The 27,981-nt window shown below is 44.1% G+C and overlaps 1 protein-coding gene and 1 long non-coding RNA gene across 2 annotated transcripts in view; both read left to right on the top strand.

Annotated features, from left to right (window-relative positions):
* Positions 1–26,351, top strand: part of LOC119173631 (carbonyl reductase family member 4) — a 35,815-nt gene extending 9,464 nt beyond the window's left edge. The window contains exon 3 of the mRNA XM_075896181.1: positions 25,396–26,351. Coding sequence (XP_075752296.1) covers positions 25,396–25,794 — 399 coding nt within the window. The 3' untranslated portion in view covers positions 25,795–26,351. The remainder of the gene's footprint in view (positions 1–25,395) is intronic.
* Positions 4,778–8,123, top strand: LOC142818016 (uncharacterized). Its single transcript, XR_012895479.1, has 3 exons — positions 4,778–4,983; positions 5,384–5,466; positions 7,995–8,123. It is a non-coding gene; the product is annotated as an uncharacterized LOC142818016 (long non-coding RNA).
* Positions 26,352–27,981: the final 1,630 nt, after the last annotated feature.

Raw genomic sequence — 27,981 nt, 5'->3', positions numbered from 1 at the left:
CATGGGTCTTCCGCATTCGCCTTCGCGGAACCGACCGACATCATTAGTGAACGGGTCAGGAACTCCGAGTTCTGAAGCAGCCGCAATAGCTGCGCTATACACAACACGCTGCCAATAGTTGCTTCATACTAACTTCTCCTCCCTAAAGAGTGTTTCTGGATACTCAATGTTCAGTAATGAAATACAAAAAAACAAAAATTTGCTCATAAACATGCTCAATAATGGTGTGCGCACATGCGTGAACCGAGTTTAACTTCAGTCTGAACAGGAGAATTTTCACTTCATAAATACAGCGACTTTGACATAATGCTCAAATGGTCTTCAAAAGGAATACAATGTCGCAATGCAGAACAACTAAAACGCACTGAATAAAATCCACAGCGCTAGCAAGTTCACATTAGCTTGAAACAGGCCACACGTATTATGCATAGTCCTGCGGCATATGGTCTTTTAAGTTCATTACACAACACGGTCATTGTCTCAACACGTGAGACCCGCTTCATGCGACCTTCAGGTCCAGCATAACATACTCGAAGAGGGCGATGGACCCAGCCATATGCATACCTTACTCTCAATGGATCACAGAGGACAAAATAATCAAACTCATTTCTCAAACGTAGCCTTCATTCATCTACAAAACTATTCCTACACACATATAATACACGTAAAGACAGTTCCATAACTTAGGGGCTAGCTTAGTTACACTAACCACAACATCAACAACAAAAATGGCCGACACGATAAACAAGACATTATTACATCATTGACGAAAATATTAGTATCTTCGAATCACTTGACATAACGCATAACAATCATCTGAACGTGCGACGCAACCTCCTGCACCATCATTCCATTCGCAGTACCTACCTCAGTGGCCACATATAAAAAGCATAACACAACCTAATCAGACCGACAAAACATCCTATTGACATCAGATATTTGCCACCTGTCAGACCGCCCAATGATCATCCGAGACGCGAAAGAACATTAGTAGCCATATTAAGCCGTCTTTATTATCAATCAATCAATCAAACTTTATTTCAGGAATGCATACATTACGTGAATAAAATTCTACAGTACAGAGGAGGTCCCGAAGTTAGAAAACTGTCGGGGGGACTTCCGTTAGAGAATAAGTAAATTGCGATAACAATGCAGCGAGCAGTGAAAAACACTTTGTACGAATTAAACAAAGAATGGTTAAAATTTTATAAAAACAAGGCAAGAAAAGTTCTGTGCAACAGCAAGTGGTATAGTTAGTAAAAGAAATACTAAAATTAGGAGTAAGGCACGACGGCAGAGTTTAGAAAACACGTTTTGTGATAAGGTACTCTTTAAACATTTTGCGAAGCGAATAGAATGTGGGACATAACTTTATTTCAAGTGGTATGTTGTTCCATACGGATACACCTGTAAATTTAAGAGTTAGTTTTCCATAATTGCTACGCACTTTAGGGAGAAGGAAATTGTGACAGGCTGAAAACCTGGTGTTATTAGTATTGACAAGATGTTGTGTGGATAGCCCTGAAACACATAGACCATGATAAATGAGGTGGTACATCAATATAGCTAACTTTAGAGTGAACAAAAGATTAATTGGAAGCACGGAAAAATAAATAAAGAGTGGCGTAGAAGGCGATTGAAATGGAGCGAAGGCGATCAGACGTAGCGCCCGTTTCTGAAGATGTAGAAGGGGCTCCAGGTGACTGGCATATGTATTACCCCAGGATGAAATGCAATAGGAAAGATGGCTATGAATATATGCATAGTATAATGATAAAATAATGCGTGACTGAAAATAAGGGCGGGCTTTAATGAGAACATGAATGCCAAAAGAAGCTTTTTTTAATATTGAGAGTACATGATAGTTATATTTCAAATGCTTGTCTAGTATTACGCCTAAGCACTTCACATGATCCGATACGGAAATAATATGTTTGTTAAGAGATACGGAAACTGGTGAGGGAAATGTGTTCTGTGCGGATGAAAACACCACAAATGTAGTTTTAGAGGGATTCATATAAAGATTATTGTTAACACACCATTGATAAATATTACAGAGATCGGAGTTTAAGCTACTTTCAAGTTCAGCAGTTGTTTTCTGGGATGTAAAAATAGTAGTGTCATCGGCGTAAAGAAGACAGTTAGTATGATTAAGGGAACTAGGTAGGTCGTTAATAAAAAGTAGGAATAGAAGAGGGCCTAAGATTGAACCTTGAGGGACGCCCATGGTAACTGGCTTAGCAGATGACGCACTGTTATTGACATAAACTACCTGTGAGCGATTTGTTAAGTAATTGCGAATGAACTGCAAAGCGGGACCCACAATTCCGAAAGATTCAAGTTTACAAAGAAGGATCCGGTGGTTAATTGTGTCGAAAGCCTTCGTGAGATCAATAAAAACTGCCCCAGTAAGTAATCCATTGTCTATGGCTTGTTTAAATCGGTCAGTAAAGCTGAGCAAGGCGAGCTCTGTCGAGTAGTCAGGTCGAAAACCGAATTGGTGGGGAGAGAGTAGGTTAAATTTAAGCAGATAGCACATCAAACGCAAGTAAAAAAGCTTTTCAATTACTTTGCTAAAGAAAGGAAGTACACAAATCGGACGGTAATTATTAGTTGACAAACGATCGCCCTTTTTGAAAACAGGTGTTATCTTTCCTATCTTTAAAGCATCAGGAAATGCACCTGCTTTCAACAATTTGTTAATTATTTCAGCTAAAATAGGAGACAGTTCACGTGCCACGAGCTTTAACTTAGACGGGTGAATGGAATCTAAGCCTGGCCCTTTGGTTTTAAGAGATGACATGATTTGAAAGACTTCGTCTGCAGATGTAGGACGTAAATAAAAAGACTGAGGTGAACGAGATAGAATGGGAAAATGAAGGTCAACTAGTGAATCGGGGGAATTTGATGCAAAAGTATCACTGAAAGCATTAGCGATATCGAGTGGCTCGGTAAGGGAACGTCCGTCAACCGTTATTTTTGATAAGCATGTAGTCTCGCTGCTGTTCAAGAATTTTTTTATTAGCTGCCAGCTTTTCCTGGTATCATTACCGTTCTTATCTATTTGTTTTTCATAATACTCGCGTTTGGCCCTCTTGAGCAGCATTGAAAGTAGATTTGAATATCTTTTTAAGCGCGTTTTTAGAGAGCTGTTTGAAGGCTGAGATTTTAATTTTCTTCGCATGTTTTCCTTTTTAGATATAGAATGCAAGAGACCAGGTGTTATCCATGGGTTTATGGATTATGAACGCGTTGTTTCCAATTCACATCTCATTCCCGTTGCAACTGGATCAGCCTCTTACTGAGGAATGCAGCTGATCATCCACTTTCATTATTATAAATGTTTTTGGATAGGCTCCCTCTAATTTCGCATTTCGACTGTGGGGCTTGACTGCGAAGAAGCTGCCCGGGCTCAGGATCAGGCGGCAGTATCCTTATTGTTCTTTGAGAGTTCTTTATTTTCCGGTAACTGTATTGCTCTTTCTCAGCTGAAGCGAGTCATTCCATTTTGATGTCATTTTCTTCACCCGGCCAAGGGCACTCCCCTTGGTTAGCTTCCACTCCCGCCAAGGATTGGCCGATAGACTATTTTTTACGCAGTGGAGCGAGAAGTGTCCCTGTGGCGCTGGTACCTACAGATGGGGGCAGTATTCCAATGAAGAACCCAAAGGCGATTCAAGTGGAGCTTCGAAAAGCCACTTCGCATCCCCAGCAGATCACTGAGGTCCGCCAGTTTGGTCGCGGAGGCATCCTGTGCTGTTCCGCAGATCAGGAATGCATTCGTGAGCTCCTGCAATGTTCCGAATTCGCAGCGCATCCGGTAAGCCCATTTATTCCGGCACACCTCGCATGCTCGAAAGGATTAGTCCACGGTGTAGACACAAACCGGACACCTGCAGATGTGCTCGATTTGTTTTCGGTCGCGGGTGTAATTTCAGTGTACAGGTGCACCCGTACAATTGACAACATAAAATCACCAACGGAATCGGTGATAGTGACCTTTTTAGGACCAGTCCAACCTTCCGAAATTAAGGCATGGCCACTGATCTATAAGGTAGAGCCACAGACCTATCATACCTTTCTTCACAACTTTCCCCGGATATTATATCACTGCAAGAAACCTGGCTTTCAACCACCCAGAAGTTTCACCTAAAAAATTATCGGCTATTTCCATTGGACCGACCTAGCAGAGGTGGTGGGCCTGCTGTCTTGATAGCAACTAAGTTTAGTCACAAAGCTACGATCTCTTATCGTTGTGCGACTCCACATTGTGAAATGTTGATAGTAGACATAATATTACCAGACGCTTCTCCCTTGTCGTTTGTAAATGCGTATTTCCCAGCCGGGGTGCAAGACACACGAAGTCTAGACGACATGTTCTTTGCCTGCAGAAAGGATATATTAATCACTGGAGACTTCAATTCACATCATGTGGAGTGGGGTTTTAAAACAGATTTAAGCGGAAAACGATTGTATGAATGCGCTATTGACAAGAATGTATCTTGTTTAAATCCGCAATCTGTTACTTTTGTCCGAGGTCTCTCTAAATCTGCAATTGACTTGACATTTTCAAGCTCATCTCTAAATATATGTTCGTGGCAAACTTTAGGCTGTGCTACTAACAGTGACCACTTGCCTATTAGTTTTGTACTGAACTTTCAAAGAATACATGTCGCCGAAATGGCCCGCTCATTCCTCAACTATAGAAAATTAGAAAAAGACTTGAGGGCTACTTTTGATCACCGCAAGGGCATACAAGGTGACATTAGGGCTATGAGTCTGTGTGCAGTGTTAAAAAGATCAGTAAAAGACGCAACGTTTAAATTAGACTCGGCCACAAGAGGTTCTTTTAGTCCATGGTGGACTGAAGAGTGCACGAGAAGCTATAGAAAACTGAAAGCTGCATGGAAACAACTGCTGGTCAACCAATGTCCAAAAAAATGGTGTGATTATAAATTCGCAACAGCAGACTTCAAACGCACCGTAAGTACAGCAAAAGATGGTTATAATATGAAACGACATGAGTATCTTTCTGGGGCTGAAAACAAAAAAGCGCTCTTCAGATTTTTAGGATCTCAAAAGATGTTACCACCCGCTGAAAATATTGACTCTTCTGTTCTTTCCCCCCGTGAGCTCTCTGATTTAGTAGAAAATATTGCGAAAGGGCTCCAAGATAGATTTATGTCAACTCTACCACTGCACATTGTGAACCCAATGGCAGGCGAGGATTTCCAGGAGGTTACTTTAGATGAGCTGGCACAGATACTAAGGCACTTATCTCCTTCGGCACCTGGACCAGATGGGGTAACAAATTCAATGATAAAAGTAATATTCGAGATTTGTCCAACTGAAGTACTTAATCTGGTGAATTTTTCTTTGACAGAAGCTTGGATACCTGCGGAATGGAAGCTGTCTAAAGTGATACCACTTCTTAAAAAGCAGAAAAAAGAATTCGCCTTGGTCAATGTAAGGCCGATATCAATCACGTCAAATCTGGTTAAGCTAATTGAAAGAGTTTTGAATGCCCGGGTAATGAAATATAATAATAATAACGCAATATTAAACCCCAGTCAAATTGGTTTTTGATCCGGTTGCTCAATATGGTGTGCGCATGTTGATTTAGAGAGCCGAATACAACTGGCTCGGCGTCGGCGCCAATACTGTGCTTTAGTTACTTTAGATTCGGCTAAAGCGTACGATAGGGTTGAGCATTCAATTTTATTAAAACAGATGGAATATCACCACTTTCCCAACTACATCACTGCGTGGGTGCCAGAGGTTTTAGGAGGGGGAGAATATTACTGCTTTAAAGATGGGTACTCATCGAATAGATATAAGCAGACACGTGACGTACCACAGGGGGCTGTCCTGTCACCAGTTTTATTTAACATTTTCTTAAGCTCCAATCCATCAACTAAGGATATTCAGTTATATGTGTACGCGAACGATATTGCTTTCTTCGCAAGTAATAGCGACCTTCAATCATTATACCAGAGTCAACAAAATTATCTCAATATGCTAGAAAGATGGCTTAAAAATATTCATATGACCCTGAACGTAAAGAAAAGTGTGCTCCTTGCATTCTCTTTTCTGCAGCCTATCAACATCTCGTTAATGTACAGTAATGAGCTCATTCCACAGGCGAATTCCCTTAAATATTTGGGCATCATATATAATGACACATTAAATTGGAGAAGTCACATTGATGATGTGTACTCCAAGGCAACACGGGCCATGGGGTGGCTACGGAAGCTTGCAAACCGTAAAGCGGGTTTAAGAAGAGATGTGCTAATAATGATATATAAGCTTTATGTGCGGCCCATCATGGAATTCGGATGTGTATTATTTTCTGGCAGCGCAGCCTATAAAATGAGACCCCTAATACTGCTGGAAAGAGAAGCGTTGCGTTTGTGTCAGGGTCTACCAAAGTTTGTTGCAAATAACGTGTTGTATATGGAAGCTCGCCTACCTTCTCTGCTAAATAGGTTTAAAATTCTTACTGTGCAAGCATTCTTAAAGATATACAGTTCACACCAAAGACTCTCATTTTACGCTTTCATTCAAGAACCGACTTTATTTTTCGAAACCCATTGGTCGTGACTACACACCCCGCAAATAGTATTTGCACAAGCGCTACTAAAGCAACTGAATGTAAAAATTAGACATATTGGTCCAATACACAACCTAAAGTCAATGCTTAGCATACAATTCGATGATATATTTCCTCATAACGCGAAACAATTGGCATATAGGTATTTAAATGACCAGTTAGCAGATTATCTAGCCCACCTAGAGATAAGCAATATCATAGCGACTGATGCATCTGTGTCAAAAGAAAAGGCTGGGGTTGGCATCTTCTCTCCTTCTTTGGACTGGTCCTTTTCGATTCGACTCCCAGATTATACCCCGGTATTCATGGCAGAATTATTGGCCATTGTTCTTGCCCTACGCAAATTACCCTCAAGCGAATCATTAGCAGTTATCATTACAGATTCGTTATCAGTTTGTAATGCCCTTTCTGCGGCAGTAAATTCAGAGCTGATGAATACGTTTCGGCATTTAGTACCGAAAAACGTAAAAAAACTGCATTTGCTATGGGTACCAGGCCACCGCGGATTATATTTGAACGAAATGGCGGACTCTTTAGCAGCAGTATCCCTGGGTGGGCCCACCATCCCAGTTTCGCCAGATACGGCTTACGTAACCGCGCTAAGGTTCCGAAATGCTTGCCTTCAATGGTAAAAAGGTAATTTGGATAAATTCAAAGATTTCGAGCATTTTAGCTATTGCTGGAATAAACAGTGGTGTGTATCTCACCAGTTAGAGGTCACTTATACCAGATTGCGCTGTGCAGTTCCACAACTTAATTATTACCTTAATAAAGCTCAGCTCAAGGCGTCACGGCTATGCATTTGGTGCAACGAAATTAAAACAATTGAACATTTCTTTTTATTCTTTCATCGTTATTCTTATCAGAGAAAAAGATTATTAGTAGCCCCATTAAAAAAGCTAGGAATACAAGCAAATTTACCAGTAATTTTATCACTTGGCGAAACTTCATTTGGTTACTGCCACAGGGATGTATGCTCCGCTGTGTTTGATTACATCAACGCAACTAAAAGATTACCATGCTAGTGAACCACTACCTTTTCAGATCTTTAGTTTATAATTCGTAGTTACGTCTTTCAAAACAAAAGATGGTTTGACCACTTGCTCAGCACACATTTTTGGTTTTTGGTAGTATTATTTTAAGCTACTTTTTCAGATTGGCTTCAATTTCAGTTTAGTTTCATTTAGGTATCCTGCCGCCCGTTTCTTGGCCCATCACCCTTTGTGGGTAAGCGCCATCCATCAGAGGTCATCAACATCAGCATCAGTTAAAGTGAAAGCATATCGCTTCCTAGCAATGCTCAATAAACAAGTATCTTTTGCCTTGTGCCTTAACGACGGAGTTGAGTCTGATCGTAGTGTCTGGAACTCCATCGTCTTAATAGTTGGTGCCGAAGAACCGAGATTGAAAACCAGGAACGTACAGACGGCTACCAGTCAACTACAGTGGCATGGACCGACTGAAGTCAAAGCGGACGTCGCGACGAGCTCAAAACACCAGGGTAATAAACGAGGCAAGTACTCTCCTCGCTAACTACACTGCCTCCTATTACCAGCTCAATTTCATATATGAGAGGCTGAAGGCTAACAATGAAGAGCCTAAAAACTTGAACAACGTGATTGAGCAGCCAATACCCGACGAAGAGTTCGATGCCGAGTAGAATGCCGTCGTACAATATGAGGACAGTGCTACGCGGATTGTCGCAGAGATTCCCAGAAATAGAGATCGCATGCTAAAGACATCGACTGGAACTCAAGAAACAGTTGTCCAGACAGTCGTAGCACCATCAGACGGAACTGGAGTCAAATTGCCTAAACTGAGAATACCTACTTTCTCGGCGGAACTATGCAAGTAGACCCAATTTTGAGAGCAATTTGACCAAATTGTTCACTGTTACGCTCGAATCACTGTCACAGAGAAGTTTCATTACCTGCCACTGTATGTGAAAGGAGACACTACATGAGTAAATGCGGGCATTCCGACGACAAAAAGTTGCTACACCGATGCCTTCAGCATGCCACAGAAGCGATTTGGGGAGAAGGCGCGCCTGGAGCAAGAATATTTTGCCAACCTACATATCTTTTTTTAACTTTTTCACTTTTCTTTTCGCAAGGACACCATTTAGGGGTATTACATAGGGAGTGGGGTATAACAAAAAAGAGAACTATACAACGGTGTTTTAAATGGCTTCTGCAAACATGGATGAGTTAGTGATGGTACAGATGGCGGGAGGAAGGCCGTTTCACACTTTTGCTGCTCTTACGAAAAAGGAGGCTTGGAATGCAGTGGTCCGGGTACGTGGTATTGTGACTTGTAACGCATGGTCAGTGCAGATGGGATATGTGCTGGGGGGGCGTGATGTACGGTAGATTATTCAGTGAACTGTAATAAAACATATTAAAAAGAGAGAGCGTGGCACACTTTCGGCGTGAAGCAAGAGTTTCTAGACCTGATTCCGTCTTAAGAGTTGAGATGGTGTTTTCGTACGAATATGCAGAATGGATGAACCTGGTAGCCCGATTTTGAAGTGATTCGAGTTCTCCTATGATGTACGATTGATGAGGGCTCCAGGTGGTAGATGCGCACATGAGTTTTAATCTGTTAAATGATTTGTATGCAAGCGTCTTGGCGAGAGGCGGAGTATGGCGTAAGTGTCGTCTGACAAACCCGAGTGGTTTATTAGCAGACGAGATGATGTTAGTAGTGTGATGACGCCAATACAGGTCGTGAGCCAAGATGAATCCGAGGTATTTGAATGATTGGACTGATTTTATGAGAACATTGGCGATGCATTAGGTAAACTCAAAAGGGCTACCATGGCGGGAAGAAGACACAAGGTTACATTTATTAGGATTTAAGTTCATTAACCAACAATGACATCATGTTTGTATGTTGTTAAGATCATGTCGAATGAGTGTTTAGTCATGAATGTTGGTTACTGATCGGTAGATTACGCAGTACTCGGCAAACATAAGAAAGTTACATGATACATGCAATGGTAGATTGTTAATGTAAATTAAAAAGTGTAGAGGCCCTAAGACAGACCACTGCGGAACACCTGAAGTTACAGGTAGTGGGTTAGACGAGTGAATATTGTTACCTGGGAAATAACAGTAGACAGTCTACAGCCTCAACGCAGTTCACTGACAACGTCCACTTCTTGACTCTCAGTCTGAGGCACCTTTCTTGGGTATGTCCTAATATGCCCTGTTTCAGTCAGCTGAAATCACGTAACACGACCTCCGGCGGCAAAAGCGCCGACCCGGTGAGTTTACGGGGCCACAGCAGGAGTACTGTGGTAACGCTTGAGCCTTCATACGTGGACGATGTCCCTTGACAGCAGAGCAGAAGAGGTTGATGGATTATCCGGGACAATTTCATATGTAGTGTCGGTTCACTCATCTAAGCACGCGGTATGGGCTCGTGAAACGAGAAAGAAGTTTTTCTGAAAGGCCTGCATGTCGCGTAGGGGACCAAAGAAGAACGAGGGAACCTGTTGGAAAGTGTTCGTCGCGATGCCGCTCGTCGTAACGATGCTTCTGCGAGTCTTGGAACGCCATTATTCTGCTGCGGGCAAGCTGACGAGCATGATCAGCCCGGGTAATAGCGTCGCGTGCATATTCAGAAGTAGACTGCGCAGCGGCTGGCAGGAAAGTATCCAACGACAATGTTGGTTCGCGTCCAAACAGAAGGTAAAATGGCGAGTACCCTGCAGTGTCATGCCGGGAGGAATTGTATGCGAACGTCACGTAGGGTAGTGCAATGTCCCAATCACAATGGTCAGCCGATACGTATTTCGATAGGATGTCTTTCAGGGTGCGGTTCAGAAGTTCTGTAAGCCCGTTTGTCTAGGGATGGTACGATGTCGTGAGCTTATGTTGGGTAGAGCAGGAACGCAGGATATCGTCAATCACTTTCGAAAGGAACGTACGGCCTCGGTCTGTGAGCAGTTGACGAGGGGCTCCATGCACTAAAATGAGATCGCGTAGCAGAAAATCAGCGACGTCTGTAGCGCAGCTTGTTGGCATGGCGCGCGTAACGGCGTAACAGGTCGCGTAATCCGTAGCCACCACGACCCACTTGTTTCCGGAGGCGGATGTTGGGAAGGGACCGAGAAGGTTCAACCAACACAAAAGAATGGCTCCGATTGGATGTCGATGGGCTGAAGATATCCGGAAGGGAGTCCTGATGGTTTTTTGCGACGCTGGCAGATTTCACAAGCGTTGACATAACCACGTACACAGCGGGAAAGGCGAGGCCAGTAAAAGCGGTGGCGCGCACGGTCACATGTGCGAGAGACACCAAGGTGACCGGCGGTTGGCGCGTCATGGAGCTCGCGTAGGACTGTGGAGCGCAGGTGCTTTGGTATGACCAGAAGTAGGTCGTGACCATTGGGCGATAAATTACGCCGATATAAGGTGTGGTCTTTTAAGATAAACATGCGAACAGAAGCGTCTTGCGGTGAAGATTCAAGCTGTTGTATTAGGCGGCTGATATCCGGATCGCGACGCTGCTCGTCCCCGAGATGAAGCAGCTGGGAGATGGCAAGGACACAACCCCCATAATCAGTGCTCGTAGGATCGCAGTCGGCCACAGGGTAGCGTGACAGACAATCCACATATTTGTGCAGTTTTCCTGACTTATACACTACGGTGTAAGAATACTCCTGGAGGCGGAGTGCCCAGCAGGCGAGACGACCTGTGAGATCTTTGAGAGAGGCGAGCTAGCAAAGAGTGTGGTGGTCGGTGAGAACTATAAATGCTCGGCCGTATAAGTAAGGGCGAAGTTTCGTGACTGCCCACACCAGCGCTAGGCATTCGCTCTCTGTGATGGAATAATTACGCTTCGAGGGGGACAGCAGCCTGCTAGCATAAGCCATCACGCGATGCTACCCACGCTGTCGCTGAGCCAACGCAGCGCCTATTCCGTAACCGCTGGCATCAGTGCGGTATCCGTGAAAGGCTTCGCCTAGTTCAAGCTCAAAACGTAGTTTATGATGTGCGCGTGAGAGGAATTGTCAAACGGTTATTCCAAGTGAAGGCCCAGGATGCCTCTTGTGTTCCATGTGTTCACATCTATGATTTGATGTTCAAGTAGCTTTATTGTGCCTTGTGTGGACAAAGACGGACAAACTCAACCACTTTGTAAGTAAGAAAAACCCTTCTTCTCGGTCTGTTTAGAGGAATGGTTGTGAATAATGTGCTCTGCCATCTTACCGACACAGGACAGCAGTGATATGGGCCTAAGATTGGCTAATCCTGAAGGTCGCCCTGGCTTGGGGATGAAGGCAATCGACACCATTTTTCGAAAGCCTGACAGAACCTTCTTTTCATATGCGATTGATCTCATTGGTAAGAAAATTAATGGATTCATTTTCCAGGTTTCTTTGGGCCCTGTTAGAGATACAATACAGCCCCGGAGACGATCGTCCATTAAGGTTTTGAACAACTTTATGCGTCGCTGAAGTTAAAGGTCTCTTATAGCGCAGTGCAAGGGGGTCCTGTCTAGGACGGATAGTCGGAACAGCTAGAGGGTAGAGCTAATCCATTAGGTATAGCTTGTTCAGATTCAGACTGTCTGGCTGCATGTATGAGTTCAGCAATGGCTTGCCATTGATTACTTTTGGAATTCGACTCATTCGAAAAGTGTTTTAGCAAATTATAATTCACTTCTAGGCTCATTTGGCCGTCAACATAATTGCACACCTCATGCCACTGCTGCCTAGTAAGGCTCTGGCAGTGGTACTCGATGAATCGGTTAATGTCTGTAATTTTCTTGCGAAACGCATGATTGAGACTCTGCTCCTTCCACCTAATCAGTAATAATTTCCGGGCCTCTAGGAGGTGCGCAAGGTGGCTGTTAACTTTATCCATTTCCAAATTTGTGCGTGTCTTTTTTTGTTGCCTCACTAACGTCTACTTCAGCTGTTTGGTCCATCGATCCACGCTGGAGGTTGAGTTTTCCGCTTTCGCACATTCTTTTCTTATATGCCGGAAGTAATCGCAATTTGTGAAAATAAACTCTTTTACGAGCTTGCCTTTTACACTGATATGCGTAGCTAGGACATTATGGTGACCGCCCAGATTCACGTGCAAGCTGTGCGAAGTGCAGATTTAACCTTTTTAACAAAGTTAAGACATGGCGTGGTGTCCCGCGGGCTGGAGTTACCTCTTCCGGACGGTAATGCCGGGTCCGAAGCGAGAGTGGGGCTCAGGTTCACCGCTGCTTGCCCAAAATTCTCGCTTTTACGGAATCACCACAGATAATCCCAAGACTGATGAGGAGCGCTGAAGTCACCCGCAACCACAAGCAGGGAGATACTGGTCCTCACGGCAGCCCTACTCCACGGCACTGCAAACCTTCGCCTTGAGTCATTTGGTGAACTAAATATATGAAGCACGATAACATTACCCTTTAGATTACTGCGCGGAATAATTTCGACAAATGAGTGTAGTAGTGTCTATAAAAAGATCATGCGAGATACAGGTGTATTGCTTAGAGAGGAGCGTGCAAATGCCTCTTCGTCTCACTTCATAAAGAGCGTGAAAGTTGTAACTCAGCATATTGACAGAATACGAAAGCGTCTTCTGAAGCAAAATGCCGTGTGGCTTCTCAGAGTGAAAATGAGTGAACTCCTAAAGAACCGCCTTCTTGCAAGTGAGCCCTCAGCAGTTCCACTGCCAAATCCTAAACTCTTTAGGTGGACGTGCCATGCTTAGGCTCGAAAGATATGTGCCTGCGCTTGAGCGCGTTGATCGTAGCGTCAAATGCATATACGTTAGTGGCCTACGTAATGACCTTAGCATCTAGTGCTCTCAACTTGGCCGCGAAAGCATCGGCCTTAACTTGAATGATGATAATGTATGGCGTTTAGTGGCGCAAGGGCCATGGTGTGGCCAAAGAGAGCCGAAACTGTGGCAATATTGTTGTATGGCTGTATGATTCATGCAGTGGATGTAGAGAAACCTTCAAATCAAAACTTTCAGTGCTTTGAAATAACTGCAAAATAAAATTGTGGTAGCTGCTGTAGCGGGGTCAATGCTATGAGCAGGGGAAGGGAAATGCTAAAAAATAGTGTTTGACTCTCAATAGATGAAATACGAAGTAGCACATCAGCCTCGCAATAGCCTTTAGTACAAGGTCCAAGAGACACGTGCCATTACAAATAAAAAATGCCGCCATATCCGCGAAGTGAATGATGATGAGTGGGCGAAGCTCCGGAGGTAAACCTGGTAAACCATGAATCCTCCGTACATTTTGCACACTCGATTTTATTGCAACGCTCCCCCTAGCGTACGTCGCCGCACTATATCGAACGATGACACGCGCCATATGTGGCATCATTCCTATTTTATAACACCTCGCATCTTTCATAATCAACTACACGTACCGCCGTCTAGTTTATAACATCTTGCATCTTTTGGACGGACGGACGGACGGACGGACGGACGGACGGACGGACGGATGGACGGACGGACGGACGGACGAACGGACGGATGGATGGATGGATGGATGGACGGACGGATGGATGGACGGACGGATGGATGGACGGATGGATGGATGGATGGACGGACGGACGGACGGACGGACGGACGGACGGACGGGCGGACGGATGGATGGATGGATGGATGGATGGATGGATGGATGGATGGACGGACGGATGGACGGATGGACGGATGGATATGGCTGTACCCTTTAGATCGGGCGGTGGCTAGCGTAATTCTTAGAACTGAACGAGAGGTGGCTACATACAGGGGACGCACAGCCCACGCCTTAAGGAGCTTCGCTCCTAAAATCGCAACTACTGCCTCTCGAGGGAGGCAGTGTTACGATTACTAAAGCAGCTAATGTTGAGCATGCGGAAATCGCTCACGAACGCTAAAACTGATTTTGCGCTGAATAGTGGTTCTCTGACTAGTAAGAGAAACAAGTGAAGCGGTATGCATTTTTCATATGCTAAAGGGCTGTGTCTCATCCTTTCAATTTCTGCTTCGTGGCATTCCAGCAGGACATGCTGAACAGTAACCCTCTCGCCACATCTACCACACAGGAGATGCTCCTCACCAGTCAATAAAAACTGTGCGTACCGTAAGTGCGTCCTATACTAAGCCGACAAAATAGGACATCCCTTCGTCTTGACCTTGCTATGATGACCAATGCCCTAACTGTGGCTTAACTATGTAGAGTTTATTTAAAGATTGAGAGTCCCAGTCGTCTTGCCAGTGAGTTAGTAGCTTTTTTCGCAGGTATGGCTTTAGATATTGTACACGGACAGCAATAGATGTTTTATTTGTATTTGCGCGGAGTGAATACGTGATTCTGTCCGCCAGTACACTTCCTTCAATACCTCTGTGCCCAGGCACCCAGCAAACTGTTACATGCTAGCTAACGCACACTAGTGAATACAAGTCCGTGATTACTGGGTTTCTGAGTTTCTGGCATTATAGTATGGCTTAAACCACGCTCAGTGAGTCTGTGTATGTAACTGCCTTGGCCTCTTCAAGTTGTTTGGTGTGTTTGACAGCAGAAAGTAAGGCGATGCCTCTGCTGTGAAGATACTTGTATTCGGATGTAGAACATACTATTCAGAGAAAAATGAATCAACGGCTGCATAAGACATGCCTGTCTGAGATTTGGACGCATCTGTGTAATATTCAGGGAAGAAGTATTTCGACTGCAGCTCAAGGAAATTCGTGTGGATATGGGCGTCTGGAGCATGCTTAGTCACTTCAGTAAATGACGCGTCGCAGTCCATAGCCAGTCTACAACCATAGCGGGAACAGTTCAGATGGATCCATTGGGCAATACTCAAGAAGTGGAACAGACACATCTTCAGAAAGCCACCTAACTCGAAGTGCAAGGCCCTCTTACTGTTAGTTTGTTGTGAAAACGTAGTGCAGAGGAGGTATCATTTATTGTGAGATCGCAAGGGTGGTGTTTTCTAGAATGTACAGTCGAGTGCATAATTTTAGAGACCACGGGAGGGCGTTCCGAGGCGCGTCGCTGCGCCTTCTGGCGTCTGCACCGCTCTGTCCGGGAGCGCGTACTGCGCACGCTCAACCTATATCATCCGGCAGCCTGCCCTTTCGCTCGTTTCGACGGCGCGCATCTCGAAACGATGCGGACGGCGCAAGGTGCCACTTCTGCAGTCGCTGTGCAAGCACCGGTACTCCCGAGCGATAATATAGCGGCAAAAACGCCTCTAATGTGATACCATGGCTCCAGCGCGCCATGCATTACGCTTTCTTCTTTGATTCAGCGCGGAAAACATGCAGTTTCTCAACTTTTCTCAAACGGAGTTGCGTTATATGCTCATCTTGCAGTCATGAATTTTGTGCTCTGTCTCGGAGACGTTATGCCAGCTCCATATCTTGGTGCGACTATGGCACGTGCAGTGGTATGCAGTAAACCACTGAATATCGCGCATCCAGAAAGAATAGACAAGAAACGCGATAAATAAACTGCTTATTCTTATAAGCCAGAAAAAAGAAAACGACAGCTATAACTGCTATCCAAGAAGGATCACTACTTTCAGTATTTAAACAAACGCCTATCGGCGGCAATCACTTGCGCCACACGGGATGGCATCGAATTGTATAGCGCGGCCACGATCTCGGGGCATGAACGAAGTGCTTCCCACTACTCCTGTACGGCCGCGAATAGGGTCTCCTTCGTTGAACTTCCAAGATTCTACGCCGCAAGTCGGCGTTTCACGAGACCCCAGACGTTTTCAATGGGGTTCAGGTTCAGACTTGGAGATGCAGCTTTCGGGTCAGCAGCCGAGCATTGAGACCACTGCACCACCGCCGCAGCCTTAATAAATGATTTATCCTTAATAAACCCAGTTTGTTTTCACTTTTCTTCCTCGGCTCTTTTCTGCAGCTGTTGGACGTTTGGTGGTTTCATGCATGTTCATAGAGACATGATATTTGGACTGAGTATTGCTACGTGCGTTAGTTCGGCGAATTAGAGCGCAAAAGGCAACACTGCTGCTGAGCTTATTGATTACCTAACTCGACATTCAAAATGTGATCACGCCGCGTATCGCTAGGAGTAACGTGCACTATATGCAGCACGCTGAAATCCGCAAATGATGTGCTGTCGACACATTAGCGTTAGCGCTAGGCTTTTTTCATTGTTTTCACAGCGACTACAGAAGTGACACCTTCTGCCGTCCGCATCGTTTCGAGATGCACGCCGTTGAGACAAGCAAAAGGGCAGGCTGCCGCGTTATATGGGACGAGAGCGCAGTACACGCTTCAGGACAGAGCCGTGCAGCAGCCAGAAGGCGTACCGACGCGCCTCGGCGCGCGCTACCGTGATCTCTAAAATTATGCACTGAACTGTACATTCAGAAATAAATAAAACCACAGTACGAACGTTGTAGGTCATGTGGCCGCTCATTTGATTCGTCATATAGACTTTGGATGGGGTTTGTTTTGAAAGCACCGGTGGTGAGACGTATGCCTGAATTATGGATAAGATCCATGATCTTTAAGGCACTGGGTGTAGCCGATTGATAAATTACAGCGCCGAGGTCTAGTCGTGATCGAACGAGGTTTCTGTAAGGATTTGATGGGCATTTCCTATCACTACCCCATGAGGTGTGTCACAAGATCTTCAGGATATTTATTGCCTTGAGGCATCTAGCCTTGAGGGATATTATGTGGGAAATAAAAGTAAGCTTGGAGTCAAGTGTAACACGTTGAAAGTTTTTCTCTGCATACAGCGTTAAGCGTTGGCCATGAAGTTAATTCAACTGCTGAATCTAAGACCAAGCGGCCTTGCTTAGTAAAAAGGACAATGGAGATTTTCCGCACACTAAGTTTAAAGTCATTCTTATCAGCCCATTTTGATATTTTGTTTAGGTTGACTTGTACGTGTCGCTTACACGACCTGAATCCTACTTGTCCATCGTCTACATACACGGAGTAGGAGATGTCTTTGGGAATTGAGTTTCGTAAAGAAGTCATTTCTACAATAAAAAGGGTAGAGCTAAGTACACCACCACGTGGTTCCCCAGTTTTTTGAATGAATGTTCTTGAAAACGTGTTACCGATCTTGACACGGAATACACGGTTCGATAAGTAACTCTCAATAATTTAAAGCATGTTCCCGCCAACACACATTGTTGACAAATCACCAAGAATTCTATAGCGCCACGTCGTATCATCCGCTTTTTCAATGTCAAGAAAAACTTAGGAAGCAGTTCATGGACAAATGCATTACAAATGCAGGCCTCTTCACACACAGGGTGGTCAGTTGTCGACCTGCCCTCGATAAAGCCACACTCACATGGGTCTTGAAGGTTGTTTGTTTCAAGATGGTACAATAGGCGGCGGTGGATCATTTTTTTGAAAACCTTGCTGAGGCAGCTCATTAGTGCTATAGGGCGGTAGTTTGTTACCAATGAGGGGTTCTTCCTTGTTTGATTATGTGAAATACTATCGCTTCTTTTCATGTGTTTCGAATGGGTCCATTACCCCAAATGTTATTGTATATTACAACGAGTGTCATTTGTGTGCCAGGGTGTAGGCGCTTAATCATATCACATACAATTTTGTCAAATCTCGAAACAGACCTCTGACTTGAAGAGGGCAGCCTTTAATTCCGCTCAACAAGATAACGATTATAAGGTTCATTCTGATGGCAGTTATGACCCAGCGCTATCAGTTCTTTTTTTCGTCTTTGTATTTTTGGAATGCCTTAGAATAGTTCATAGAGCTCGATACACGTTCGAAGTGCTCTTTCAGGGTGTCTCACTGAACATTCAAGGTGTTTCCCTCGTCATTCACAAGTGGCAGTGGTTGGAAGTTTTGCGCTTTCAACCTCCTCCGGTCATTCTATGCTCTAGATTCTTGAGTGTGCTAGTTTATGCAGGAGAGGAACTTTTCCCAGCTTGTTCACCTGGCCTGCCTCCGTGTGCGCCTTCCCTGTGATTTGATTTGTTTAAACTGTACCAGTTTCCGCAGTTGGATATTTCCGTAGGGTACCCCATGCCTTATTTTGCTTTCTTCGCGCTTGCTTGCAGTCGATGTTCCCCCAGGGAACTCGTCGTCTGCTAGAGTATCCATTTGATTGTAGCATCACTTTTCGGCTACGTCTAAAATAAAAGCAGTAAAATAATGAACAGCAGCGTTGATGTCAATAGGTCAATAAATGAGTATTAATTGTGTGATAGATTGTAATATGTTGGTTAATTTTTGTTGAAAAGGCATAGATCAGAGGTTGTGAGATTGTTCTCGACAAGGCAACCTCTTGCATCACAGCGCAAATCTCCCTAGAGTATGTTATGTGCGTCGAAATTCCCATCAATAATGCGGGGCCGAGATCGACATCGCACCCCACAACGAAAATAAATATGCGTGAGTCATCACAGCGATCAGAAAACAAGAATACACACTCATTGAAATATACCAGGAACCAGGCAAGCCTTTCGATGCTTCAAGACCTGAAAATTTGATTTGGAGAACACCTTCTCCACACATCATTTGTTGAGACTTCAATGCCCACAATGAAATTTGGGGCAGCTCACACACTTGTGCGCGAGGAGCCAAGTTCACAGAACTACTCTCAAAACATTCCATTGAACCTCGAAATGATGGCAGTATCACATATCTAAGACGCTTTTCGGCTACGAGAAACATCGACGTCACCTTCGGAAGAAGCTCAGTTGCCCGTAACTTTCACTGGTGCATCGGCTTGGAAAAACGGGGGAGTGATCACTATTCGATCATGATATCAGCTGTTCGGGCGAAAATGTCATGAAGGAAACTGATTACAAGATCTACTGATTGTAATTCATTCGAAGACGCCGTTACCGAAGGAATTTTTTGCTGCCACCAAGGACAAACAATTACTCACTATGATGTCTCATTGCCTAAAAGCATGCACACGTCTTTCAGCTAAAAATGACAGATTTCCGTAAAACGATGAGGAGTTTCAAAAAGCGTTTGCTATTCGCAGGCGACCTGAGATGAAAATATTGCGCACAAAGTGTCTGGAAGACCTTCGAGCCTGCGGACGAACACGACGTCATATCCGGCGTTACCTGAATAAATGTAGCTGCCAAAGATGGCGCGACTTTTGCTCGACACTGGACGTTCATCAACTGGTAGCCAAAATATGGCAGGTGTTTAGAGGCATGCAAACACCCCTCCAACAGCTTCACCTTTTGACTACACTTTCCCTTCACGAACGGAAATCCCTCAAAGAGCTGTCAGAAAGATACTACACAGTGCTATGATCAACTTGAATACCCTGGAGCTCTTCGGGACATCAAGTCTGACTTCTCACGAGAGACAGGGGTAGCGTTGGATTTGCCATTCACAAATGAAGAATTGAACACCGCAATCGGCAAATCAAACAGACACACATCACCCGGTCAAGAAGGATTAAGCTATGAAGCCATCGCAAAGTTACTCCACATATCCCGCCTACGACTCCTAGATTATTATAACTCTTCATGGCTGTCTGGCGAGGTTCCCGCAGAATGGAAACTCGGTAAAATAGTGCCCATTTTGAAACCATCGAAGCAGGCAACAAGCTAAGCTTCTTTCTGACCCGTTGCCCTGCTGAGTTGCATGGGCAAGCTTATGGAGCGGATGGTTCATAAACAAATGACTTGGTTTTTAGAAAGCCACGACAAATTTCCTCATGAAATGAACGGATTCCATCAAAGCAGATCACCTATCGATAATGTCATCAGCCTCATTTCTTCATTTGAAGAAGACCTCCCTGCTGGACGCATTCCAATAGCTATCTTTCTCAACATGAAAGCAGCTTTTGACTCCACCTTTCACCATGCCATTCTTGCAGCCTTCGTCAGTCTTGGCCTTGGAGAAAGAATTTATAAATAGATCGAGGGCTATTTAAAAGAACGGAAGATATAGTAGTGCACTCCAAACGGTCCCACAGAATTTTATGCAGTAGAGAACAGCGTACCTCAGGGCGCAGTGCTCAATCCACTCTTTTTCAACATCACTCTGATCCATACAAGAAGGATATTGCCCCGAGGAGTGCACATCAAAATTTACGCCAACAAAATGTGTATCTGGAGTGCTCCAAGTCTTCAAAAAGCTCTACATAACCTCTCCGCGTATTTTGTTTTGGGGTATGCACATTTCTCTAGAAAAGAGGAAAGCCATCGCATTCACGAGAAAGAAAATGACCAAGTATCCGCTCCTCTTCGATGGCCGGCCACTGACTTATGTACGGTCTGAGTGATTTTTTGGAATAGTCATCGACAGAAGTCTTGCTTGGCCTCCTCAGATGAAGGTACTTCGAGCGAGAATAGCTGCAGCATCACAACTCTTGAACTTCATGGCGGGAACACAATGGGAATGCAAGTGCCGATCAATAATCCTGCTTGAGATAGCGTACACTGAGGGAACCTTGCGTGCCTACAGGTGCTTCACTGATTATCACCAACAAACAAGCGAATTTTAGAGGCTGCATGAAACAATTGCCTACAAATCTGTCTAGACCTTCCGAAGAGCTCATCAGGCTCGGGAACTGTAGCGGGAACTGTAAAGAGACAGCGATATCAGCATTCATAATTCCAGAATTGCATAAAGAATATGAATGGAGCTCGTAGCAATTTTGCTAGCCATAAGCTTTATTAAATTGTCAACGACACCAAGAAAATTGGTAGTATATACAGACTCTCTGGCAGCACTGGCTCGTGTGGAAAGTGCCACTTCAAGACACATTGATGTGCGTATAGTATACGCTATATAAAAGAGCTCTCAGAAGCTACAAAGTCGAATCATCGAGTGGCATTTCAGTGGGTTCCCAGTCACTGCGGAATTAAAGGAAATGAAATGGCGGATGAGTTGGCGAAAACCGCTCATAATTCTACGCAAACGTGCTTCATTCCGGTATCTCAATATGATGTAAATAGAATTTTAAGAACAACAAAACGTGAATTATGCCTGTCTACCTGGTTCACTGACAAAACAAAGCTATTGATCCTATATTCTGTTGATCTTAATCTTGAATGCCAATTAGACCTTGACCTCCCAAGACGTATTGACACAGTCATTCATCGCCTACGACTCGGAACTGCTTTCACAAAGCACTTCCTACTTCGTATTTGTCGTGCAATATTGCCAGCATGTTCATGAGGCCACGATGATGAGGATATCTGTCACCTCTTGCTCGACTGTCCAAAACACGACACACACCAAAGGTGACTAGAACAAGAACTGCATAGGTTAGATCCTGAGTGAACATTCGGGTTGAATAAAATACTAGGTCCATGGCCATCCAAAACAAACGGCAAAGCAATGAAGGTGCTGCAACACTTCTTTAAAGAACGAAGATTTGTGACGACAACTGAGCAGACAAAAGTTCAAAGTGAGCGTGTCGTCTACGTGTTTGTTCTGCCCATGTAAGAGAACTTTTGCTCTCACCAATGTTGTACTGTTAATAAGTATATATGTCATTGTTTTTTCATATTGTTATTTGTACCAATTAAGGGGAAAGGGGTAGCCGTCGCCAAGTAACGGTGACAAAAACTCCTTAGTTTATTTTCTATTTCAATAAAAAAATGATGAGGGGGAAGTACAGGTGATGGAGCCGTCGCGGAGGGCGAGGCCTGAGTGCCGGCTTCAGGCATCGCGGCTGGACAAACCTGGCGTCCAGCCGCGATAATCACAGAGTTCCAGAGCCGGGTTGTGTGAAGACCCCACACCTACCACCAAAAGATGTTACGGGGAAGATTTATTCACCAACAGCAGGTTTTGGTAAGGGCTTAAAGAGCGCACAGTCATGCAGGCCAACGCGGGAAGCTCGCGAGAGAGCAACCAACAACAACCACGTTGTCGTCTTCCTTCTTTCGGGTGCCATTTCAACTGTGCCGAAGTGACAGTTCCATACACGTATCAATATTTTCCCATGTGACGTTGCGTACTTTTTCTTCGCAGGTACAACTGTGCACTCAAGCAAAAAGATTGAAAATGAACGGTAACGTTTGTATCATGTCGCATTGCGTGGAAAACTAATTTGCCAAATATAAACTTTTTTAGTATTTTTGCGAAAAGACGCCTTAGCTTGAAGGTATTGCGATCGTAACATTTCTTGCGCAGAATAGTGTTCTCAATACGTTCCTGCCAAGTCGCGTTTGAATCGCACTAAACATTTCGTAGTTATGACTGTTTGCGCAGCACGCTCATATTAGCGCATTTTAGTTTTTATAAATTTTATTTTTTTTGACATTCTGAGCAGTTTAATTATTACAGACCTTCAGTTTACCAAATTTATACAGTCAATAAAATAAGGAAAACTCTTCCTTGCTCACTCGTGCACGCAGAGTCTGATATGGCCGGCATACGCCGTGCCATAGGATAGCGAAATCGTGTATACTACACCCGTAGAACATAACGGATACCTAAACGAAGGGTGGGTGCTGGAGCCGCTGTTTCAACAAGCGGACTTCTTTATTTCAATGCTTTGAGTGACTTGCTTAGTGCTTGTGATGGTGTGCTTCACATACGCATCTTCAATCCAAACAACGGAAGAGGAGAGGGCCACCGTAAAAAAAGGGGAAGAGCGTGATAACAGGATGGCTTGGCGAATAGGATTCGTCGGAAGGAAAGCGGTAATCAGAAGGTAATCATTTTTTTCTCAGATTACCTTCATCTTTATGACTCACCCGATTCGTCGCAATGGCCTTCATTCACCCCTCCCTCTATTGCAGTTGCACTCTCGTCCTCTGTTGTATCAACTGGGGGTGAGGAGACGAAGCATACACACACCAGTGCTTAGAAAAAAACTCACAGCTTTGAAAAAACGGCAAGTCCACATGTCGAAAATTCGGCTCCAGCAACCACCCCCTTCGCGAATTTATCATGTCAGGCTCCAATCTTCTTCTCCTTTGCCTTCCTTTTCGAGCAATGGCAACACTTAGAAGTGTGGCAGTTTGGGCTAGTTGGTTTGACATGACGATAGTTATAGCGCGAGAACAGAACGACGACAGCCCATAATGCATATGAATTGCAATGCTTTTTTGAACAGGGTTTTTGCGTATAATAGTTTTTCATTTTCGAATAAAGGACAACGCAATTACAAAATGCTTACATGTTAAAGAACCCCAGGTGGTCAATATTTCCGGAGTCCTCGACTACGGCGTCTCTCATAATCATATGGTGGTTTTGAGACCTTTAACTCTACATAGCCACTAGACCACCGCCCCGCCGCGGTGGTCTAGTGGCTAAGGTACTCGGCTGCTGACCCGCAGGTCGCGGGTTCGAACCCCGGCTGCGGCGGCTGCATTTCCGATGGAGGCGGAAATGTTGTAGGCCCGTGTGCTCAGATTTGGGTGCACGTTAAAGAACCCCAGGTGGTCGAAATTTCCGGAGCCCTCCACTACGGCGTCTCTTAATCATATGGTGGTTTTGGGACGTTAAACCCCACATATCAATCAAACTGTACTTACCAATCGATCAACAAGAAAATATTTACGGTTTGTTTTCACTGCATTGGACATAACACAAAGAATGTAGCGTAATCGGTCAATCTAATGAGTGTATAGACACGGCCACTGAATCCAGCCGCCGGGGTGCTGTGTGTGCTTTTCAAAAAGCTACTTCTAACTATAACTGACAAAGTAGCAATGCTCAATGCGTATGACGTCCCTATGAAACGGGTGATAAGCGTTTTTTGTGTGTGAAGCCATGTACATGTGACATTCGTAGTGTTTCATTTCCCCACAAATTGCGTGGCATGATGCCTCGCTGCGTTTGAACATTTGGGACCAAAAGCGAAATGGAAGCACTTCGCTCTGTTTAGTGTTATGCCGAAGCGCATGGTGTAAAGACTAATGCTTACCGCACCATGATTACATAACTACTGAAAATGAATAGAGTGGCCCAATGTTGAAATCCAGGTGAAGTATGATATATTGGGGGGCCTGCTGTTTGTAACGTCTCCATCAGGTTAATTATTTACATTCAATATTACACCGGTATTCTGTCGGAAAACGGCTTGTCACTTTGGGTGTTGTTTGTTCATAACTTCTTGCCAAGTACGCAGGGCTTTCCGTATTTCCGCAGTGCAGACGTTGCAACATGGAGTGTGTTTTTGCGTCAGCATGTTATTTCTCTTGTCATTTATTTCGTATCATAGCGCTACCAGAACGGCACTATGTTAAAGGTATCATTATTATATATGTTGGCGTAGTTGCACGACTTGCACAAAACTAACGACAGAGTGAATGAGAGGCGATGGGAGCCAATACCAAATGTAGCCGCTCAGTTGCCTTACACATGATGCAGTGAAGGAATGCAACAGTTACTAAAAGTTCACATATTGGCGTATATTAGAAGCAATATTAATAAGAATCGTGCGCACTTGGTATCGCATCGAAGTGTACGTGTAGAACTGTGGCATAAATGTGTTTGTTTATGTTAAAATAGAATATATTGCAACTTCGATGACTAGTAGAGTCAGCCAATGTTGGAAGTTACCCATTGTCAGTAAGTTAAAGAGTGCCAGAGGTGTTTTAAGAGAACCTGACAGAACGAATCTGCTGTTCTGTCTGGAGGGCCTCAAAGTTGGTGTAGACCTAATGCTCTTTTATGCAAACTAATTGGTGTCTTAACAAACGAAGAGCCTGTCTAGAGCTGTATACAATTTGTGTAATGTAAGGATGAAGGACGTTCTGTGATTGCGTCTAAATTAGCTACACTGACGTGAGCAGTATATAGTACGAGGTCCATGCTTTTTTTCATTATCCTATATATGCAATAATACGGCGCCATGCATTGTCAGTTTTTTTTTCGCAGGGTCCTTTCCTGGTCTGTCGAGCTGCGGCACGCGTCATGCTCCAAGCGAGTGTTACCGACGGTGCCATTGTTAACGTGTCCAGCCGTGCTGCCAATGACTGCTTGACGGGTTTCTCAGTATACTCTGCATGCAAGGCCGCTGTTGTGTCCTTCACGCGCTGCATGGCCGCTGAACTTGCTAAGCGGCACATTCGCTGCAATGCCGTGCTGCCCGGACTGACCGAGACTCCACCTGTCCTAAGAATGGGAGATCAAAGGCGAAACGCACTATGTGCGACCATTCCTGTTGGCCGGCTTGCTTCTACCCGAGAAATCGCCCAGGTTGTGGCGTTCCTCTGTTCTCCCGAGAGTTCGTACGTGGTGGGTGCCGCGTGGGTGGTGGCTGGAGGGAAGCAGTAGACGTAGTACTGGCATTGTTAAATGCGAAGCATTTCTTAGCGAGCTTCGGCGAGCTTAACGATATCTATCTATCTATCTATCTATCTATCTATCTATCTATCTATCTTCCTATCTATCTATCTATCTATCTATCTATCTAACTATCGATCTGTTTAGCCGCCTACGACTTTCAGCTCTCCTGGCCGTTTGGACAATGGGATCCTTACAAAATTTTTCATGGCACGACATGACTGCATAACAAGCATAACTGACTAGTCATAAGAAGAAAATCCTGTTTGTCATGAATGTCATGATTTGCATGTCATGATGTAGCTGCTCCAGTGGTGGTTTCGTTAACATGACATATCGCAATATTGGTATAGCATGACATGACTGCATGGCGAACATAGATGACTGGCCCACACATGTTATTGATGACTTGCGTGTCATGTATGAACATGACACAGTAGTGGGCTCATTATGCAGTCACGGTCGTTCCGATAGCATCACATACACCAAATTTAGTATTACGTGACGTGAATAGATGATGAAATTAAAGAGTGGTGTAAACATGATAATCATGGTGTGCGTGTCATGTGAGAACATGAAAACATGTTGCGCTTATGATGTGCTTGCGATCATTTTGCTTTCTTCACATATGTCAAATTTGGTGTTATGGGACGTTAATGGATGACGAAGGTATTTGACTTGTGCAAACATGATACTCATGATATTCCTTCCATGTAAAACATAATTACATGAAACGCTCATAGCGCGCTCGCGGCCGTTTCTCTAGCTTTAAATATACCAAATTTGGTATTACGTGACGTGAATGGGCGATGAACAAATATACCAGACGCAAAACTGATAATAATAAGATGGAAGTCATGAATGGCATAATTTCTATCTCCCTCATAATTTTGTGCTGATTTTAAAGTGACTAATCAAACTTCCTCAATTATGACTCGCATATCATCGATTCCCATGATATGTGGGTTCTGCAAATGTTTTCTTTATGATATAATAATATGCAGTCATGATCCAATAAAACAATAAATGAATAAATAAATGAACCAAGTAAAAATTGGGTTAACTTATAATAAGGCTACCAAGGTGACGAGACAAACAAGTTGCAGTGAGCATCTTGAGGGGAACCTGGCTACGTCATCCACTGAAAAGTTTCTCAGTGGCCCAACAGAAGTCCACGGTATACCTAACGTATGAACTAACTAAAACAGTAAAAACAAAAAAACAATCACGCGCAGCTTTAATAAAAATGGTCATTTGCAAACATTTGAAAAATGGTAAAAATGGCGTATTGATGAAGTCTAAGAAAAACACACATAGAAATCACTTTAATGAAACTTTCAGCAAGTTTGTGGGACGGAAAAAAGGTCCCTTCCATGTGACAGCTGAAAGCTCTTTACACCTAGCGGCTTGTTCACCCTGATAAAATTTCCGGAGTCCTCCACTACGGCGTCTCTCGTAATCATATGGTGGTTTTGGGACGTTAAACCCCACAAATCAATCAATTATTCACCCTGATGGACAAACGAAGTTTTGCAGCCAAAGTTGGAAAGTTAAAAGCCCAGCTGTGCAAAACGACCTCCCAGTGCAAGTGGAGCAAGCGGAGACGTTTACTAGAAGCTGCATTGCCCGGTTAGAGAAACAACTCTAGCGAATATCCTGTATTTTCTTCGAGTACACTATTTCATGGAGTGCCTATCAGTGAATGGGGGCAAGTATTCTGTTCATTTTCTCGCTTACATTATTTCATGTAGTGCCCTTCGGTGAATGGTAGGAAGTAAAACTACATTCATATCATACTTATAGTCCTTTCTATAAAATTAAGGGACTGCTTCAGAAGTGCTATCAAATGAGTGTTGTGCGACGTAGTTTATCAATCTCAAGCGAATCCAGTGACCAGACAGCGACCGTTTGTTTCATTCTCACGTGCTCATGAGAGATCTTCTAATCATCCAACTGACTGGTACTCAGTTCACTTAGCACATATCTCACTTCCACGTTGCTAACAAACCTCCCTGCTTTTCCTCAATATTTCTCTCTCTCTCTAACAAAGTTTACTCCTATCTATCGGAAAGTAGAGAACTACACCTGTAGGGTGAAGGACTAATGTTCCTTGTTTACTTAGGCACACGTGCTATCCCACTTGAGACCAAAATTAAGGAAGTGCTTTATGCACTTTTA

Source organism: Rhipicephalus microplus, chromosome 5 (genome assembly GCF_043290135.1).
Source record: "Rhipicephalus microplus isolate Deutch F79 chromosome 5, USDA_Rmic, whole genome shotgun sequence".
Classification (NCBI taxonomy): Eukaryota; Metazoa; Arthropoda; class Arachnida; order Ixodida; family Ixodidae; genus Rhipicephalus; species Rhipicephalus microplus.
This window is presented reverse-complemented; position numbering and strand designations above follow the sequence as displayed.